Source organism: Leptonychotes weddellii, chromosome 4 (assembly GCF_054177405.1).
Source record: "Leptonychotes weddellii isolate Sample4059 chromosome 4, ASM5417740v2, whole genome shotgun sequence".
Classification (NCBI taxonomy): Eukaryota; Metazoa; Chordata; class Mammalia; order Carnivora; family Phocidae; genus Leptonychotes; species Leptonychotes weddellii.
This window is the reverse complement of record NC_138372.1, coordinates 18393125-18411144: the sequence shown is the minus strand read 5'-3', so window position 1 is coordinate 18411144 and position 18020 is coordinate 18393125. Positions and strand designations below refer to the sequence as shown.

Genomic DNA, 18020 nt, shown 5'->3' with positions numbered 1-18020 from the left:
TTTTCAGGATTGGTTTCTTGGTCTGTAAGCCCAGGTACTCTCATGGTCCACGGCTAGTCCCATCAGCAAATATTTCCCGTGAAGGAAAAACAAAGTTCAAGCTCACCCTACTCATCCTAATTCCTAAGTAACAGAAGAGAGGGTTACTACTGGGTTTAACTTCAGCCAGTCACTTCACATGTTTTAACTGTAAAATGGGGGCAAAACACCTAATTTTTGACACAAAAATTAAGAGCCTTTGGCTGAGCTCCTAGCATGGTCCACAGCTCAACACATTTAACTGAATCTGAAGTCCTACAAACACTGATTAAAGTAGCCCCAGCTGTGGCTTTCTCAAATTCTGCAACTTCTGCTCAAATACCAAGCTGCCGTCTCCCTCACAGCTATACCATCCCACTCTGCAGAGGACGCTGCCCTCTGACTAAAAATTAAGAGTGTACCACCTAGAACGATTTCAGCAATAGAGAAAGCAAGTGGCTACAAATTGCCTAAGTGGACAAATTATCCAAAAGGTGCCCCCAAACAGAAGTCAGAAGTTATTTTTGAATAAAGCTGGGAGTTTGAACCCTGACTCTGTTACTCACTGTATGTATACAGAACCCCGAACAAGTTTCTTCATCTGAGCTCATTTCCTCACACATAAAAAGGGTGTTAACACTTGTGTTGCCCATTTCTCCCGAACGATAGAGGTGACCTGTGAAAGCATATTCAAATTGCAAGCATCAATTTATTACAAGTTCTCTTTCCTAAGAGCTAACTTCTTGCTCCTTCCTCTGGAGGAAAGGTGCTTCACTGCAGGGTCTCTAAACTGAAGCAATCAGAAAGTCTCCATTAAAAGCTCTGGTTTTGGAGCTAGAACAGTTACCAGCAAGGACAAGAAATTAATCAATTCACAGAAGACTTGCAGGCCTGCTTAAGAGAGTGCCCATCAGTCTAACACATCTTATGGCCAATTGTATAGACAGAGAAGCATTTTTTCCTGACACAAAGACTATAGTTGGACATACTAACTTTCTAGTTTTATAGAGATTTTAAGTGTGAATGAAGTGGAAAGGCTCTTCTGCTGTCCACTACCAGGCCAACACCTCAGATCTACCCAAACTCTGCCTTTAAAAATACACTTCAGGTAATGCTACATAACCAAGTACAGAAATCACTCCTCTGCTCCTGGCCTCTCACCAGTCCACTGCAGGGATCTTTCCTAACTGCACCTAGCACTGTGTTCTACAGACAGACTCGAGACCAGAACGGCTGTACCTGAAACCTCTACACCTCACACCAGAATGCATCCTGTCCCAAGAGACCTGGAGAAACCAGGCTCCCCCACTCCTGGGAAAAGATTAGAGGCAGCATTCCAAGCCAAACTGTATCCAGCTTTATTAAAGATACTTTTCATAAACAATCATGGTATTTCAGGCAGGACATGGGCAGACGATCGTTAACAGTATACAACAACTTTCAAACTCCCTTCTTCAATGGACTACCAAAATCAGAAAGCCACTATAAAACCCAATGAAGTCTTCATGTGATGCTCTGAACAGGGAAAGTTTAGAGTGAGGGTTGACAGTTCACATTTAGCATGTTGTTTAACAACTTTTCACAAGCCGACCCTGACTTTCAGGAAATGAAATGAAAATGGCAGAATTATCAATCTGAAGATCCACGAGCTAAAAAAGGAACTTTTTTGAGGGACGCCATCTCAGTGGTGACACTGTAAAGTCCAGATTGCCTGACATACTGGGAACCATGTCTTGGGTGTCAGGTTCCAACAGGTCTCTGGGTTTAAGGGAGTCAAGTCTATGTTGAAGGCAGAGAGGGAGAAGACATAAAAAAATGAGTTTTAGTTTTTCCACACCACCGAGGCGTTTGTGCCAAGGCGGCTCATGTGTGTCAACATCAACGAATCCCTCCTGGGAGCCAAGAGGAAGTTTCTCAAAACTAGAAGGGAAAGGTGTTTTTCCCCTTTTTTCAATCTAGCTTCGGAGATACTCTATTAGTGACATATGCCCTTCCCCCAAAACAATGAAGTGTTCTGTGTGCTAACAACATAGCTTAAAAAAAAGTAAAACAAAATTCTGCATTTTTATAAAACTTGATAAAAAATAGTATTTCAAACTGTACAGTCACCAGAAGTACACAGTTATCAAAAATGCACACACTTCACTTGGCATCTCCAGCACCTTCAGCTTTCTGTGCCTAGAAGAAAAAGATTAATACGTTACCACCTATAGATTTGACACTATTTTCATTCACATCCCATCCCTAGCACTACTTTGCTCCCACACCCAAGTTCAGATTTTAGATCCTTCAAGACGCAGTCCTTGTTTTGAGAATAACTTGGTAACTTTCCCTCTAGACCTCACTGTACCATCGGGGAAGGGGGCACATTAGCATTAGAAGGGGAGTTTATCCCCAGCTTGAAAACTCTATGGTGTAGCATGAGCTTGGGACACGGAGCTCACACTACAGTGCCCGTTATTGGATGGCAGAGACTTTAAGAACCCAGAATTTAAGTTAACGGGAAAACCATAAGCAAACTCTGGACTGAAAAGCAGACTTGGGCGATACAGACGCAGGAGAAAGGTAATAAAAGCTTTTGGGATCGGTAACTGACTCAGAGCCAACTTCACAAAAAGTGAAAGAGCAGTTGTACCTGGTCTGTTTTGGCATCTCCGTTTTCTGCAGGGTTATTCCCATCCTTGCCAGCATCAGCTTTCCCCTTTTTCCCTTTGGGTACCTTCTCTCCCTTCTAAAAAGGGGAAGCGAGAAAAAATAGAGTAGTTTCTTCTAATTTTGCATTAGCAGGGTATGGTCTGCAAAATTCTGTATGACACAGTATTGTTTATCAAAGATAACACATACACAAACTATAAACCCTCCCCCATCGATAAAAACGGATCAAAACAAGGCCAAATTATCATTTGCTGTGGTCTTTAGCACATAAGTTTTTATTCCACTGTAAATAATAGAAAAAACAGCGCCTTGAATACTTAGGTTTTAAATGTACAATCTTCTGTAAACTGATGACTACCCTTCCCCTCCTACCCAGGACCTTGTTGTCCAATTATTGTTATCCTGATGATAGAGTTCTTGGTTAGAAAACCAGTACTACAAATGTCAGGGATAAATAAGGCAAGCTATCAAAATAATAGGGATTCTGATCTGTAAACGGGGTCGTCATTGTGCTGAATTAAGACACTGAAGGACAGGCCTCATACTGTGAAAATGACCAATTCCAACATAAGTTTAAGGCCCAGTCCAAGTAACTTTCTCGTATCAAGTCTGTGTCAATGGATGAACCCATTATAGAGCAGAACTGTCAGCAACGTGGGAAACCACACAGCTTTATGCAACTCCTAGAAGCACCCTGGTCTCTCAGTTCCACTCACCTTTGCAGGGGCCTTTTTAGGCTTGGGCTCTGGCTTTGGAGGAGCAGGTTTCTTTTATGTCAGGGAGAGAGGAAGAGAACATTAGTACGAAAACAACCCACTGCCAAACCACAGTACACCACTGGCACAAAAAAAGTTTCTTCTTTTTCGTAAAGCTTCTGGGGTTGGCTTTCCGCTGGAGTTTCCTATATTCAGGAACCCATTTAAGTAACACACCAAGGTGTCCCACTTTGACTACAGCCACCAGAATTTCAGAACCAGCAAATATCAAACAGGAGAGCCCACAAGAGAGTAGATCATTCAAAAGCAGCCACTAACCATAACCCACGGGAAACAAAGGAAATTTTTAATGCTTTTTAGTTTCAGGAATAAACATAATTTAATAGCAGACACTTACAGCAGATAACCTTGCAGATCTTCTCTGTGGCTATTAAAAGAAAAAAAAAAAGATTAAAAATAGGACAGTTAAAAAAATCAAAAGGTAAGAAATTTTCTCATGAGTCTGGTCTAGACTACTGGAAGTGCAGAAAGCTTAGGGAAATTCGGGACTAGAGGTGTGGTTAATTGCCAGCAAAGGAGTCCCAAAGCTTTTTAAGACTCACCTCATCCTTCACCTTGGCTTTATCTCCTTTAGCATCCCCTTCAGCCTATAAAAGACAAACAAAGCCTAAGAAAGTTGTAGCTTCTAAGGCAATTCTTAAGGACTCACTAAGCGTAACAGTCCTAAGGAAAAAACCGAAGGGGGAAGTCTTGCACACAACTTTTCCATACAAATCTTCCGGTTTTAGCATCCCCAGCACCTATGAAAATGCCCGAAGTGCTCAAAGATCTGACTGCTCCTCTATGCAAGCATCACGCCCGAAATGGCCCAAAGCGCGCAGTAAAGGCGGGCGTCTGAGCCCCAGCCGGCCGGGAGCCTCCGCCAGGCCGCCCGGGGCAGCGCGCGCTAAACCGGAGCGCGGAGGAGCGCGGAGGAGCGCGGAGGAGCGCGGAGGAGCGCGGAGGAGCGCGGAGGAGCGCGGAGGAGCGCGGAGGAGCGCGGAGGAGCGCAGCCCTCGCCGCCGCGCCAGGCAGAAGCAACAGCTGCAGATGGTGCAAACAAACCGCTCCGGAGGCGGGGCCCGGGCGCCGTTACCATGGCAGCCGTCGAGGGCGGGAGACTGGAGGCGCGCGCAGCCGGGGGAACTCGTGGGCGGCAGCGGCGCGTACCGGCGCGAGTCCCGTGCGCCGGGGCCGTGGGCGGAGGCGGGGCCACACAGCGAAGCCCCGCCCCAAGGGACACGGGCCCCGCCCCCTCACGGCGGCGGTTTTTTGGCGGCAGCGCGCTCCCCCGCCCGCCAAGCCCGAGCGCCGCCTTCCCGCCCTTTCGGGTTTGAATTGCCCGCCCGCGGGGAGGGGAGGGGGCACGGCGATGGGGGAGGGGGCGCGGGGCGGGCGCGTCGAACCCGAGGGGAGCGGGATAAACAGCCGCCAACATGGCTCCTCCCGCCGCGGCCGCCGCTCCTCCAATATGGCCTCTGGCGCCCGCGGGCAGCCGAGACGCGCAGGGTTAGCCCGGGGCAGTCTGACACCGCCTCGAGCCCCTGTGCAGGGCGTCTGAGCCTGCTCCAGCCCGGCGCCGATGCTCGCGTCGCGAAGCCGGGGAAGCGGCGGCGGCGGCAGCAGCGGTAGTGGCGGCGGTAGTGGCGGCCCAGCGCCTGGGCCCCTCGCGCCACGTACCTTTCTCTTGGGCATGGTGGCGACGGCGGCGGGACGTAAGCGCTGGACGCAGGGATGCAGCGGCGCGCGGGCTTTGGCCGGTCCGGGGGTCGTTCTCGCCTCTTCTTCTTCACACTGCTCGGGCTCCGGGGGGTTTATAAAGTTTTTATAGCGCTGGGAGCCCCGGACCGGTTAGAACCGGATTTCACCTCCCGCCGCCGCTCATTGGCTCAGCTGGGGTCACGTGGGCGGGGTTTAAACTCACCTCCTCTGGAGGGAGTGAGGAGGGGGGTACGGGGGAAGGGCGCGCGAGACGGCGGCGCGCCTAGGGGGTGGGGGCGCAGTGGGGGGAGGCGCGCGTCGATGGCAATAAACGAGGGTGTGTGTGTGTGTGTGTGTGTGTATGTGTGTATGTGTATATGTGTGTGTGCGCGAGTCGGCGGGCTCTGCGTTTCGGCTCCCGCCAAGAGCTGGCTTTTGCAAACTACCAAGTTCCTTCCACCTTATGCAACCCAGCTACCCACTTCTCCAAGCCATGCGACACTTAGGGCGCATCTCGGCCGCTTTCCTTCCTGTTCCCGCTGGGGGCCCCAGAAGAAGGGTTTTCGAGGCCTGGCCGCACCGCCCTTCTCCGCCAGAGGCGGGAGGAAGCGCGCGGCGTGGAGGCACAGGCTGCAATTCCCAGGGCCAAGGCGGACGCTGAAGTGGGGAAAGAGCGGGGAAGCCAGCTTGGCGCAGCCGGACGTGCATCCTTCCAAGCTGCCACTCCGAGGAATCCTCTCGTGCTCCTCACCTGGAAGGCGTTCCGCTCGAGGTGGGGTGAGGGTTCGAGGTGGGGAGACTTTACACGCAGAGGTCCCTTTCGGGTGCAGTGGGGCAGGTAGGAGCTGTCCTTTCAGCACCCGCTTCTCGGCCGCCTCCCCAAATGCCAACGAAGCCCCCCCACCTCAAAGCCTGTCGAGGGGCTCCCTTAGGTCCCTGTATTCCCGAACCTCGGAACCCCGCCACAGAATGATGGAGAGCAGCCGCCTAGGCCTACTAGCACTCCCCTCCCCCTACGCTCCACCCGCTCTGGAGACATCAAGCTCAGCTGCCCCCACCCGACGCGGCCACCAAGCCCGGGCGCTGCAAACGCAGCTGGCGAAATCCCTCCTTCCACACTGGCAGGCTGGCTTCCTCTCACTTGCGGGAGGACAAGAAGGGTGGAGGAAAGCGACCGGGGATCAGGAAACAAGTAGAGGAACAGGTGTTGCGATGGCAAAAGGGCTTTTCCACTGGCTTCCCCCACCCCGCACTTTCCCAAAGCTGGGGATCCTGGAGGTAGCCAAGCGCACCTGAGGAAAAGCAGACAATTGCAGCCGCAAAACCAGGTGTTCTTCTGTTGTACTGTTTGTAGACAAGTTTTACATCTAAGAATTTTTAAAATTCTATTTGAAACCCAGAAGAACACAAGAACACAATATCCTCAAGTGGGGGACTGGCTCACAGGTAAGAGGACATTTAAATAGGTCCCACCTACTTTCCTGAGGCAAGGGTTGAGCCGGTCTGTACAAATCCTGCGGGTAGAAAGCAATCACAATGAGTCCCTATCAACTATTTGCAGCTCCTGCACCTTGGCAGTAGTGGTCCCTCAGCCCCTACCCATCCCACTCTGTGTACCTTCTCCAGGATACAGGACCTAAAGCCAAAGAGAGACACCAGCTCCATTAATCATCTCTGCTGTACCTCAGTCATATTAGGGAAAGTCAGAAACAGAACGGAGACAGGACTCAATAGCCAGGCTCACTGGGCAGATTCCGTTTGTTGCCTCCAGCCCCTCATTCCCGCTTTAATTGTAGGGCTCTGCATTACAGCCGCATAATTCATGCCTCCCTAATTAAGGCTGTCAACAGCCCCATTGTAAAGCTGGAAAATGTACAGCACCTGCTCTCTGGGAACCCTGTGCCAGGGATTGGTTGTGGGGAATGCCAGGTGTGTGTGGGGGGCTTGCCAAAGGGTGTATTGATTGGCTTCTCAATCGCAGTGTCTGGCATTTCTGCCTGATTCTGGGAGCAGGGATGATGGCCAATGGGTCTCTTGTGCCAGGTATCCTGGCACAGGAAGGGGAAGAGGAGACTGGAATACAGGGAAGTTAGGGGTTTAAAGACTGCTGGGAGCACTGCTTGCAAGACCCCACCTCTCCCCTAGAGGGAGGTGCTGGGGAAACAGTTCGCAGAAAGTAAAATGGGAAGACTAAACAGAGTGGTGTTTGGCTGGTGTTAAAGGCTGGTGCTTGCAGCTCTGGGCACCTGAAGCAGAGCTGCTCAGGCAGACGGCCCTTCAAAGGCACTAATCCTCTCAGCAGCTCTGCAGCAAGGCCTGGCAGGGAGAGGTAAGGGAAAGGACATGGCCCTTGACTTGGTCCTCTTCTCCCTGCTGGGCAGAGTTGGCCCTAAGAAGCGGAGACTCCACTGCGCTGAGAATAAATCAGTCTCAGGGGCTACTTAGGGGGCCAGGTCAAGAACAGAGAAGCCTCAAAGACTGAGGCGGTAGGAAGCAGAGTCTGAGATGGTGAGGACGGCAGTCAGTCAGTTGGGAGAAGTGCTTGTTTCTGTGCTCTGGGTCCTGTGACGCGTTCCAGGGAAGGAGGCCTGTGGTGGATTAGATTCACCAGGGCCTACAGGCCCTTCTGTTACCCTGTAGTCATGGAGGGGGCTGGTCTCACAGGGGCGTGGAGCCTGGCCCCATGCCCTGCAAGAGGAGGAGAAAAGCTTGTGTGGGCTGAGTCGACAATAGGTAATTGGATTGTAATCACCCGCCTGGCTTCCGCGCGCCATTGGGGGCGCTGAGCCTTTCAGTGAGCAATCAGTACTGTGTGGTGGGAGGGGGTAGAGATTCAATAGCAAATCCCAGGTGGAGAGCCCAGGGGGAGGAGCAGCAGATGGGCAAATTTTCTTTCTGTCTCTCCCTCCTCTTCCTTGCCCAAATAACGCTGGCTGCCTATTAGCTATTTACCAGCAGATCCAAGGTGGAGCCAAATCTTTTGTCAAAGTCGGGTAGAAGGTTAAGATGGAAGGGTAAAGGGCTAGGGTTTTGGGGAGACCTCTGCCCTGAAATTCTGTGTGTTGAAGGATGTGCTGGTAAAAAAATAAAGTGCATCTAGGAGCACACGTAGAGGTGGCAGAGGTGGAAGGAACAGGCAGCAAAGACCTGGGACTCCCTGCTCTCCAAACCTACGGGTGACCAGAGCTGGCTTTAGTGTACTTATGGGAGACTCGCACCTCAACCCTCCCCAGGGGCCACTGTCCCAGGCAGTCCAAAAGGTGTATCTACGGCCAGCAGACCTGGCCTCTGGGGCTCCCCTGCCAAGCAAAGGAAACACAATTCATCATTAGGAGGGAGACGCCTTTCACCAAGAAAAGAGAGGGGAGTGGGGCCCTGGAGGCAGAGGGCAGGGCAAAGTGGCAGGAGGCCAGCCTCACTCAGGCTGATGCAGTGCCCAGACGTGCCAGCCAGTCAGCCCGCTTGAGTTCCAAGGCCTGCAGGAAGCCTTGGACCCGCTCTTCCCGTCTGGCTGAGAGTTTGTGCAAGTGCGTCCGTCGGAGCTGGGCATCCCCACTGGCCTGGAGCCCCTCTTGCAGCAGCTGCTCTGTCACTGCAGCCTGGTCCCTCTCCAGCTGCTGCCTCTTCCGCTCCTCTGCATACATGTCTCGGGCCTTCTGCTAGACAAAAGTGGGGGTCGGGGTGGGGAGATCATTTTTAGGTGTGAGTGGAACTGGGATGGAGGAGGTAGGGGGTGGGGCACCAGGCGGGCCAAGTTAAGTGGAACAATGGGGAGTTTGTACCAGATCAGGAAGAGCTTGGGAGTGGCTGTGCAGGGGGGGCGCCCATGAGGCAGAGGACCGGCAGCGGCAGTTCTGGGTCCATCTTGGTTTGTTTTGGGTGGGAGCCTCTGTCTTTCTTGAAATTCTTCTCAGGCTCACACTTGGAGGGGAACCAGGCGAACGTGGGTCTGACTTCTGGTTGCCCCACCAACTAGCTTTGTGGCTTTGGGCAAATCCTCTCCTAACCTCATTTCTTCATCTGTAAAGTGGGGGTTGTGTCTACCTTGAAGAGTGATTTTAAGGATTAGAGATAATATATGCAAAACCCTCTCTCGCATATTAGCAGGCTCTCACACAGAAACAGCAATTTCACAAGTTATTGTCTATTCTCTGCTGCAAGGAAGGTCCTATTCCTGCCTGGGGCACGGCCAATGGGTCACCTCCTTTGGCTTCCCGGGTCATTCTAAGGGTGCCATCCTCCCAACCCCCTCAACTATTTTTCCGAGTTTGGCTCCAGACTTGCCTCCTGTAGGGAGACCGGCCTGACTCTTCCAGCAAATGATCCTCCTAGGAACGTGGTGAGAAACAGGTTCGGCTCTCTTAAGCCACTTACTGCATTCTACCGAGTAGAATAGGTGTTATCCATAGGCCACTTCTTCTGTTAGAAAATAAAGCACGTGAAGGCTTGCCCGAGTGCTCGGGGCTCCTGGAACCAGCTCTGACACCAGGGAAGGGATCGTGCTCCCTGGCAGCACTTCTCATTCGCTTGTGTATCTCCAAACAAACCATAAACTCCCAGAAGGCAGAGACCGTGTGGCGTTTCCTCTCTGGCACTTTGGGCGCCCTGTACATGTGAAATACTCAACTGACTGACCAGGTGGCCCTAGGAGGGCAGGGAGGAAGCTCCTGGTGAGGGGAAAATCCCCCCGGAGCCGGACCAAGGCCATCCTGACTGGATATGGAGCCTTGGCTCCAGAGCTCCTCCTGCCAAACCTATTCCACGTGTAAGAAACTACACTTTGCCGCTAGGTTGGCCTTCTATACCCTGATGACCCTTACCACATTCTACCTTGTAGTACAGTATTTGTGTACTTGTGTCCTACTCAGCCTGTAAACCTGGATTGCTCCGCCTTCCTCCCTTAAAGAGTATCTTACACATGCACAAGCACTTGACCCTCTCAGTGCAGCTACTTTTTATCTTTTGGAGACAGACATGGAAATTCAGAGTAGGGAAATGATTTGCTAGGGTCTCTCAGCAATCAAGGTTTACTGCATGAATAAAGATAACAAATGGAAATTCTGGAAAATCCCTCCCTAGGCTCCTGTATGAACCCAGGCATTCAAGGGCACTCTTCTGCTAGGGTGATGAGCTCACACATGGAGCTATGAAGACTAGAAGGGTTTGAGAAGTCACTGTGAAGGCCTTCCATCTTGCTGGAAGGGCTTCTTCCTGGCCTTGGGCAGAAGGAGGAACCCTGGGTTTTGTGTACAGAACCTTACTAGGGTATGATGTACAGGATATGGAGGATATGGTCTCAGCAATCCACGTGCTTATGGGCCGATTAGGACACAGAGCTCAGAGAAGAGAGACATTGTCACTGATGATGATCAAGAAACAGTGACACCTCATGGACAGGCAGAATCTGAGCTGGGTTTTAACCAATGGGGAGGATTTGGATAAAGGTGGGGTGTATGGGGGGAGAAGAATATCAGGCAGTGGGAATAACGGCAAAGACACACGGAATTGAAGAGCTTGACCAGGCCAGAGTGAGTCCTCTGCACAATGGGTGGCTTGAGGAAAAATGAGAAAATGAATGGCCAACTTGGTAGTTGGCTATTCACGGTCAGCTGCTCTTCTCTTACCACTGCTTGTGGACCAAGCCAAGTAGGTAAGTACTGGCAGGACAGAAACGAGGGGAGTACTCAGCCACAGAGGGAGGAAACATGGAGCTGCTTAAAGTCACTCTGTGAGGCTCAGGCTTCTTCTGATGGCATCCCCAGACTGAGTGCCGGGCAGGGAGGCTGCAGTCAAGGGAGGGCCTGGCCCCTAATTGCCAGGAATCAGATTCACTGTTAGGATGACAGAGCCAGGGGAGCTCCTAAAGACCATCTACCCAGGGCGCCTGGGTGGCTCAGATGGTTAAGCGTCTGCCTTCAGCTCAGGTCATGATCCCAGAGTCCTGGGATCGAGTCCCACATCGGGCTCCCTGCTAGGCGGGGAGCTTGCTTCTCTCTCTCTCTCTCTCTCTCTCTCTCGGACTCTCATGAATAAATAAATAAAACATTTAAAAAAAAAAAAAAAAGACCATCTACCCAGCCTCCCCATTGTACAGATAAGGATACTGAGGCTGAGGTGGGGAGGGCCTAGGTCACAGCAGGCTGAAGTTCCACTGGTTTCTCCACTAAGGTAGCTTCCTGAGAGACCTATGGGAAATGTGTCTCTGGATAAGCTGTGCTTTGTAGGGGTGGCGTGGGGAACCAGTGCATATAAATGCCTGTCTATCCAGCCTCCGCATGGTCTGGATCTACCTCCACATTTCAGATGTGTTTTAAGTCTTCTCAGGTATTCAGCCTCAGAAGATCCAGGCTCAAGAAGTCCTAACAATCAATTTCTCTCTCCCTGACCATACTGTCTACTTTCCCTTTTAATGACCAATCAGGTGTGGGTATTAATAATTTCCTTAGAGACTTTTTATACAGACCTCATGCCATCTTGGTGCAAGGGCTCCATGGAGCTTGCTTTGAGAAATGGGGCTCTGCCCTATTCATCTAAACCTCTCCTGAGCATTAAGCCTCTCTGCTCTTGTTCTCTCCTCAGCAGAATTAGGGAGCAAGATGTAACAGCCCCTCCAGTACATAAATCCTCAAGTCCTCCGCTACACTGTCTGGGCCTGGAGAGAGGCTGAAGGCATTTGGTTACAAAACATTTATTAGCCAATGACAAGTCCACCCATAAGTCCCCATTTGCCGCAGTCAACGTGCCCAGGTGAGTAGCATGGGGGATGCATTTCTGATGGCTGCCTGAGACAGCTACCCCTGCCAGAAACACCACATACTGAAGCACCCCCAGGGTCTCCTGCCTAGGGAACTGTACTGGCACGGGATGAGAAGGGTGCTCTGAGCCTATGGCTTTTCTGGAGACAGGAGAACTCTGATGAAGAGCTCAGAGACACACACGGGAAAGGATACTGGCCATGATTCTCTGAAGATGAATTCTGTTCCAGCACTGCTCTCAGCACTTTTGCTGTATTAGCTTACTGCACCCTATCACAAACCTGTGAGGCAGGACTTTTTTTTTTTTTTTTTTAAGTAGGCGCCATGCCCAGTGCAGAGCCCAATGTGGGGCTTGAACTCACAACCCTGAGATTAAGACCTGGGCCGAAATCAAGAGTCGGACCCTGAGCCCACGGAGCCACCTAGGCGCCCCAGGCAGGCATTCTTATTGACACCACTCCTCATTTTACAGATGAGGAGAATGATACTCTGCAGGGTTAAGTCATTGCAAGTCAGTCCCAGAATGAGCAGGATTAGCAGGCAACGCCATGGTTCAGTCAGGAATGTAGGAGACAATAGTTCAAGCTTTTAACTTTTCCTAAGGAGAAGACAGCGACTACCTGAAGAAATAAAATAGAAATAAAACAGTCGGGCGCCTGGGTGGCTCAGTTGGTTAAGCGACTGCCTTCGGCTCAGGTCATGATCCTGGAGTCCCGGGATCGAGTCCCGCATCGGGCTCTCTGCTCGGCAGGGAGTCTGCTTCTCCCTCTGACCCTCCTCCCTCTCATGCTCTCTGTCTCTCATTCTCTCTCTCTCAAATAAATAAATAAAAACAAACAAACAAACAAACAAAAAGAAATAAAACAGTCGACTGACTCAGCCTCACGTTTCATCTCTGATAAATGCATCAAAGGAAGTTTAGTGGGAACACGTATCCTCTGTGATACCATTCTTACCGAAGAGATAGACCAAACACTTACTAGTCATCTCCGTCAGTGACCCCCCATGGACCTTCCATTCCTGCAGCTTGTAACTGAGGCTCAGTGGCTCTGCATTGCCACCCACCCCTCCCCTGCTGATGTTCTGTCTTACTGCATGCTTTACCAGCAGCCCCTATTTTCTACAGCTGATGGGTGATCACCTGAACACTGCCAAGGTCCCTTCAGATACCAAGGTCTAGCCCCAACCTGTAGCTGAGTCCCTGCTTCCCTTAGCTTGCACCAGGGACGCTCATCCCAGTGAGTTACTCTAGGTCTAGAAGCTACCCCCCTGGCTTCCTGTAGGAACAGAGACACACTGTGCTGGGCTTAGAGATAGAGCAGCTCAGATTTGAACAATGGGAATTTGGGAAATGGGATGGGAACACAGACATGGAGGTTGGAAACTGAAGGGTAGGAAACTGAACAAGGAACCATGAAGTCTAGTTTGGTCATGAGACAGGGTACATAAAGGGGAGACACTGGAAAGACCAGCTCTCTGGTCTGAGGTCAGACTGGCGAGGATGTTGTTAATCTGGAATCTACTCTTAGTGCTTCTGCTGAGGTGCTGAGATTTCTAGAAACAGAGCTTTGAGGACTCCTGGGTAGATAAAGCCTGGCCAGGATCCCCAAGAGGCCCCCTGAAAAAAGGGTTCAGGACATCTCTGTTTTAACTTTGGTTTCCTTACTTTAAAAATGGTGGCAATAACCATGGTATCGACCTTCTAGCACTAGACAGAATCCACGTAAAGGATGCCTAACATGTGGTAAGAACTCGATAAATGTTTGCAATTAGGATTCCCAAGTACAAATTGGGACTCTTAATACTTGTCCTCAAACATGTCCCACCTCACCCCAGGAAAGAGCAGAACCATCCTCCCAACCACCCAGGCCAAAACTTACACGTCTGGATTACTAGTACCATTAATATTTGTACTCAATTTGTTTTATCCTCTGAGATCCATGAGGTTCAAAATTACATCATCAACATTATCACTAACAAAAACCTCTTAAATAATGGTTAAGTTTCCTTTCAGTTTGTATTACCCTTAGAATAGATCTCACTAAAGATGTATAGTCAGAGAACTATGTTGAGATAACCTGAATTCTTTTCTCTAGGGGTTACATTATTAATTTAGAGTTACTTTCATTTGTTTCTGTTTTTAACATTTGTTTTTCCCCATCTCGGTCCACTCAAACCTCCCCCTCCCTACAGCCACCACCTGACCCTGAGGCACATCCTTTCATCTGGACTACTGTAGGAGTTTGGTCCCTGACTCCCGCTTCCCTGAAAATCCTGGGTGATTGTTGCAAAATGTAAATCAGATCCTGTCATTCCTCTGATCAAAATTCTTCAGCCGCGTCACCATGGCCCATAAGGTCCTATATAACCAGAGGCCTGACTCCCACCCAGCCTCATCTCACACCCTTCTCCCCCCTGCATGATGGCCTCTTCATTTGTTCTTCCAAGACCCAGACTTGATGATCTCGGTGTCCTTACATTGCTGCTCCTGTTGCAGAGAGTGATTCTTTACCCCCAGATTTTCACACATCTGGCTGCTTCTCATCTTTTATATCATGGCTTAAAAACCACCTCCTCGGAAAGTCCTTCCTTGACTGCTCTATGCAGTACCTCTTGCTTTCTTCATTACTTTCTAGTATATCACTCTATTTTCTTCACTGCCTTATTACAGTCTGAAATTACCTTATATATTTGTTTACTTGTTTATTATCTATCTCAAGTAAGACTACAAGCTCCACGAAGGTAGGAATCTTATGCTTAGTGTAGTCTCTGACTCATACTTGGTACTCAATAAATGTTCATGCAATGAATGAAAGCTAAGTCCTCTGAAATTACTATAAAAGGCTTCTGAGCAGCCAAGTCAGAGATGAGAGTATATCCATACACAAAAGCTCATGCACCAACATCCTCTGGGCTTCAGAGCCAATTTACCTCACTTTATAGACCTATTTCTAACAAGCTCGACTGACTGGTTTCCTTGCCTATAGCTGATTTAAAACAGTAAATAGGAAGAGGAGGAGAGGGATGCTGTCAAAATTAGCCATTGACGGTGGTAGAAAATGAGACGGAGGATGTACAAAAATACACACGAAATCCCAAAGCCAAGTATTTGGGGACCATCTAGCTTAGGGCAAACAGTCCCACCCTTCAAGGGCATCCCTGTCCAATGAAGGGCTTTAAGATGGCAGTGGCCATCATCATTATTAGCGAGTGCCTGGTGTATACTAGGTGGCAATGATTATGTACAAGACACATTTCGGAAGGTTTTCCATCAAAAAAGGATAGAGGGCGTCTGGGTGGCTCAGTCGGTTAAGCGACTGCCTTCGGCTCAGGTCATGATCCCAGGGTCCTGGGATCGAGTCCCACATCGGGCTCCCTGCTCGGCGGGAAGCCTGCTTCTCCCTCTCCCACTCCCCCTGCTTGTGTTCCCTCTCTCGCTGTGTCTCTCTGTCAAATAAATAAATAAAATCTTTAAAAAAAAAAAAAAAAGGATAGGAAAAATTTTGGTTCTTAAAGGAGCTTTGATCACGTGGAAAAATCTGATATTCATTCCTCACTGATGGTGGATAATTGAGACTCTGCTGTTTTTCCTTTCACTTGAACAGAACTTCCTCTTTTAATTCTTCATATTCTAATGACCAAGCACATGACCAAAGCTTCATGATTTGACTGACTTATACCAGGAGTTCTGGATGTGGGATTCATGGACAGATTCCAGGGGTTATGTAAACCCCCGGTAGTAGTCTAAGTGTTTCAGTGATGAGTACAATTCTATGCAAAATGCCATATGTTAGAATGATCTGTGCAATTTTTCTAGGGAGATGGTCTACGGTTTTCATCAGATTCTCCAAAGAGATTAAGAAGCCCTGACTTAAATCATTATTTCCTCCTGGCCATTTTCTTTCTAGACTCAAAAAACAGCAGCAGCTTTGGGTTTAAAAGTCTGTGGCCTAGAGACAGTGACTCTGTCCCTGTTTCCAGATTTGGAAAATGAAGACACCAAACCTGTGGGATTGCTGGAAGGGTTAAGAAAACTTACTTGAAAACATCTAACGTACTAACCACCACACAAACTACCATTATTATTAAGAATTCTAATCAGATGCAGGTGACTCTGCCTCCTATTAAAACCTGTTTCAAGATGTGGTGATCAAAACTGAAAGAACTTCAAATGTTTGCAGAACATATTTTATATAATAGAAAGACAGCGCTACTTTGTTCTTAATCCCTTCTGGAAGAGGCTTGACTTTTGTATACTTCCATTTCTACAATCTTTTATTAGTTTAATACCGTCAGGGAATGGCCAATCTCTCTGAGAGGTCTTTCCTGTGTTTCTGAGGCAAAGAGATTAAAGACATGTAACTTGAATCCTAGTTCTGTCTCTTATTGGTTATGTGTCCTTAACAAAAGAATTTCGATGTATTCACTTGCACAAGTGGGGCTGATAATACCCAGGTCATTGGGATCTTGGGAGCATTAAATGATATAGTACCTATAAAATGTTCACAGTCCCTGACAAATAGTAAACAAGTAGTAGCTACTATCATCATTAACATGCTTATTAGCAAGTGCCTCGTGTAAGTAGCAGGTGGTCAATCGATGCTAACCTTTTCTTCCATCACATCCAGTCAGACCAGCCCTGAACTCTTTCTTACCTGGAGCGTGCTATGGTTCATCTGGTACTGCAGGATGGCCTCACAGAGGTTCCAAAATGTGTATTCTGGCCACAGAACGGGTTGGAACACCAAGCAGGAGTGGGAAGTCTGGGAAAGCGGGGGAAGGAAGACAGGATAGTTTAGCAGCATGCTGCTGGAACATATTCCTGGTCAGGCTTCCAAAGAAGGAGCAGGATGAGCATAACCCAGGGGCCCAGAGATGAAGAGAGCCCGGGCACCTCAAGCTGGAGCTACCATCGCTGCCAGTCCTGAAGTCCCTCGCTCATGGGGAGGGGTCATCTGAGGCACCTGAGTGCAGCAAGGCAGAACTATAGCAAGACTAGATCAACATTCCCACCAGGATTTTTCTAAGAGCCAATTTTAGGACTATGAAATAACATCTGGATTATGTTATCGGGTCTTGGCCCTTAGAGGTCATCTGGGAGACATGTTGTCTGATAAAAGTCAGCAGTGAACAAATGGTAGCTGGGGCTGTTATTTTTAAGTAGCAGAGTAGGACACGTGGTGAAGAGCATGGGCTCTGGGGCCAGACTACCTGGCTTCGGATCCTGGGTCCACTATTTACCATCCATGTGACATGAAGCAAGTTACTTAACCTCTCTGGGCCTCAGTCTCCTCAACTGTAAAACTGGGGAATAAGAATACCTGGTTTTTAAGGTACAATGAAAATTAAACAAGGTAATGTACACAAAGCAGTCAGACTACAGAGCTGGGTGAACCCTAATAATAATCACTGATGTAAGAATTCCTTTTGGAACATTCTTGACAGCCACCGCTTGATACCTTTAGTAGTGAGGAGTTCAGTGCCTCAAGAGGGCTGACTTTAGTTGTCAGACAGCTTGTTCTGCTAAACCAATGTCACCTTCCCTGGTACTTCTACCAAAGTCTCAAGTCTTTTCTCTGGAACAGGTCTGTTTCTTCCTCAAAGTGACATTCTTTCAAATATTTGAAGTCAAGATTAGAACTGTTATTTGTCCCCAAGGTTGTCATGTCTTGCTCAGTTTACCTTTGCCAAAAAACCATACATTTTAAGGCAGCAGGGATTATTTCTGACTTGGTGATTGCCATATTCCCAGCACACGAAGGAGGAATTCAGTATTTTTTTCTAAGGGAATAAACTGTCACCATGCCTCCCTTTTCCAGACCACTATCCTTCACTCATTCCTTACATGCCGTGAGTTCCAGATTCCTTGCTATCCAGGTTGGCTGCTTCTGGTAAGTCCTCCAGTTTACCAATGCAGTCTTTTAAAACTCAGTGCCCAGAAGTAAACTTTCCAGACATGATCTGACCAGCACAGCAGACCACCGAACCATAAGCTGCACATTATTTCTTTCAATATAGCCAAAGACCAAAAGTATCTTCAGTAGCTAAATCTTTTAAGACTATAGTCTATTAAAATTTCTGGAACTTGCTTCAAAGCTGAGTCCCTCCAACCTCTCCTTGAACAGTCATGTGCTAC

At 49.0% G+C, this 18020-nt stretch overlaps 2 protein-coding genes across 7 annotated transcripts in view; both read right to left on the bottom strand.

Annotated features, from left to right (window-relative positions):
- Positions 1-1352: 1352 nt before the first annotated feature.
- Positions 1353-5318, bottom strand: HMGN2 (high mobility group nucleosomal binding domain 2). Its single transcript, XM_006739556.3, has 6 exons — positions 5109-5318; positions 3992-4036; positions 3787-3816; positions 3390-3440; positions 2654-2749; positions 1353-2196 (listed from the first exon to the last, which is right to left on the bottom strand). The coding sequence occupies exons 1-6, from the start codon at positions 5121-5123 to the stop codon at positions 2161-2163; spliced, it is 273 nt and encodes a 90-aa protein (XP_006739619.1). The 5' UTR covers positions 5124-5318; the 3' UTR covers positions 1353-2160.
- A 1121-nt stretch (positions 5319-6439) lies between these two features.
- DHDDS (dehydrodolichyl diphosphate synthase subunit) overlaps positions 6440-18020 on the bottom strand; it is a 30781-nt gene continuing 19200 nt past the window's right edge. For 5 of the 6 annotated variants that reach the window (XM_081817809.1, XM_081817813.1, XM_081817811.1 and 2 more), the window contains 2 exons: positions 16540-16647; positions 6440-8788 (listed from right to left, as the gene is read on the bottom strand). In XM_081817809.1, the coding sequence (XP_081673935.1) occupies positions 8549-8788; positions 16540-16647 (348 nt within the window). In that variant the 3' untranslated portion in view covers positions 6440-8548. The remainder of the gene's footprint in view (positions 8789-16539; positions 16648-18020) is intronic. The other variant, XM_081817814.1, reaches the window with a different exon arrangement.

Excerpts from the sequence above, each read along its gene's own strand:
- HMGN2 (XM_006739556.3), bottom strand. Across the intron at positions 3,441-3,786 it reads GATCTGCAAGGTTATCTGCT|AAACCTGCTCCTCCAAAGCC; the intron begins GTAAGTGTCTGC and ends CTGACATAAAAG. Across the intron at positions 2,750-3,389 it reads CTAAAAAGGCCCCTGCAAAG|AAGGGAGAGAAGGTACCCAA; the intron begins GTGAGTGGAACT and ends TCCCCTTTTTAG.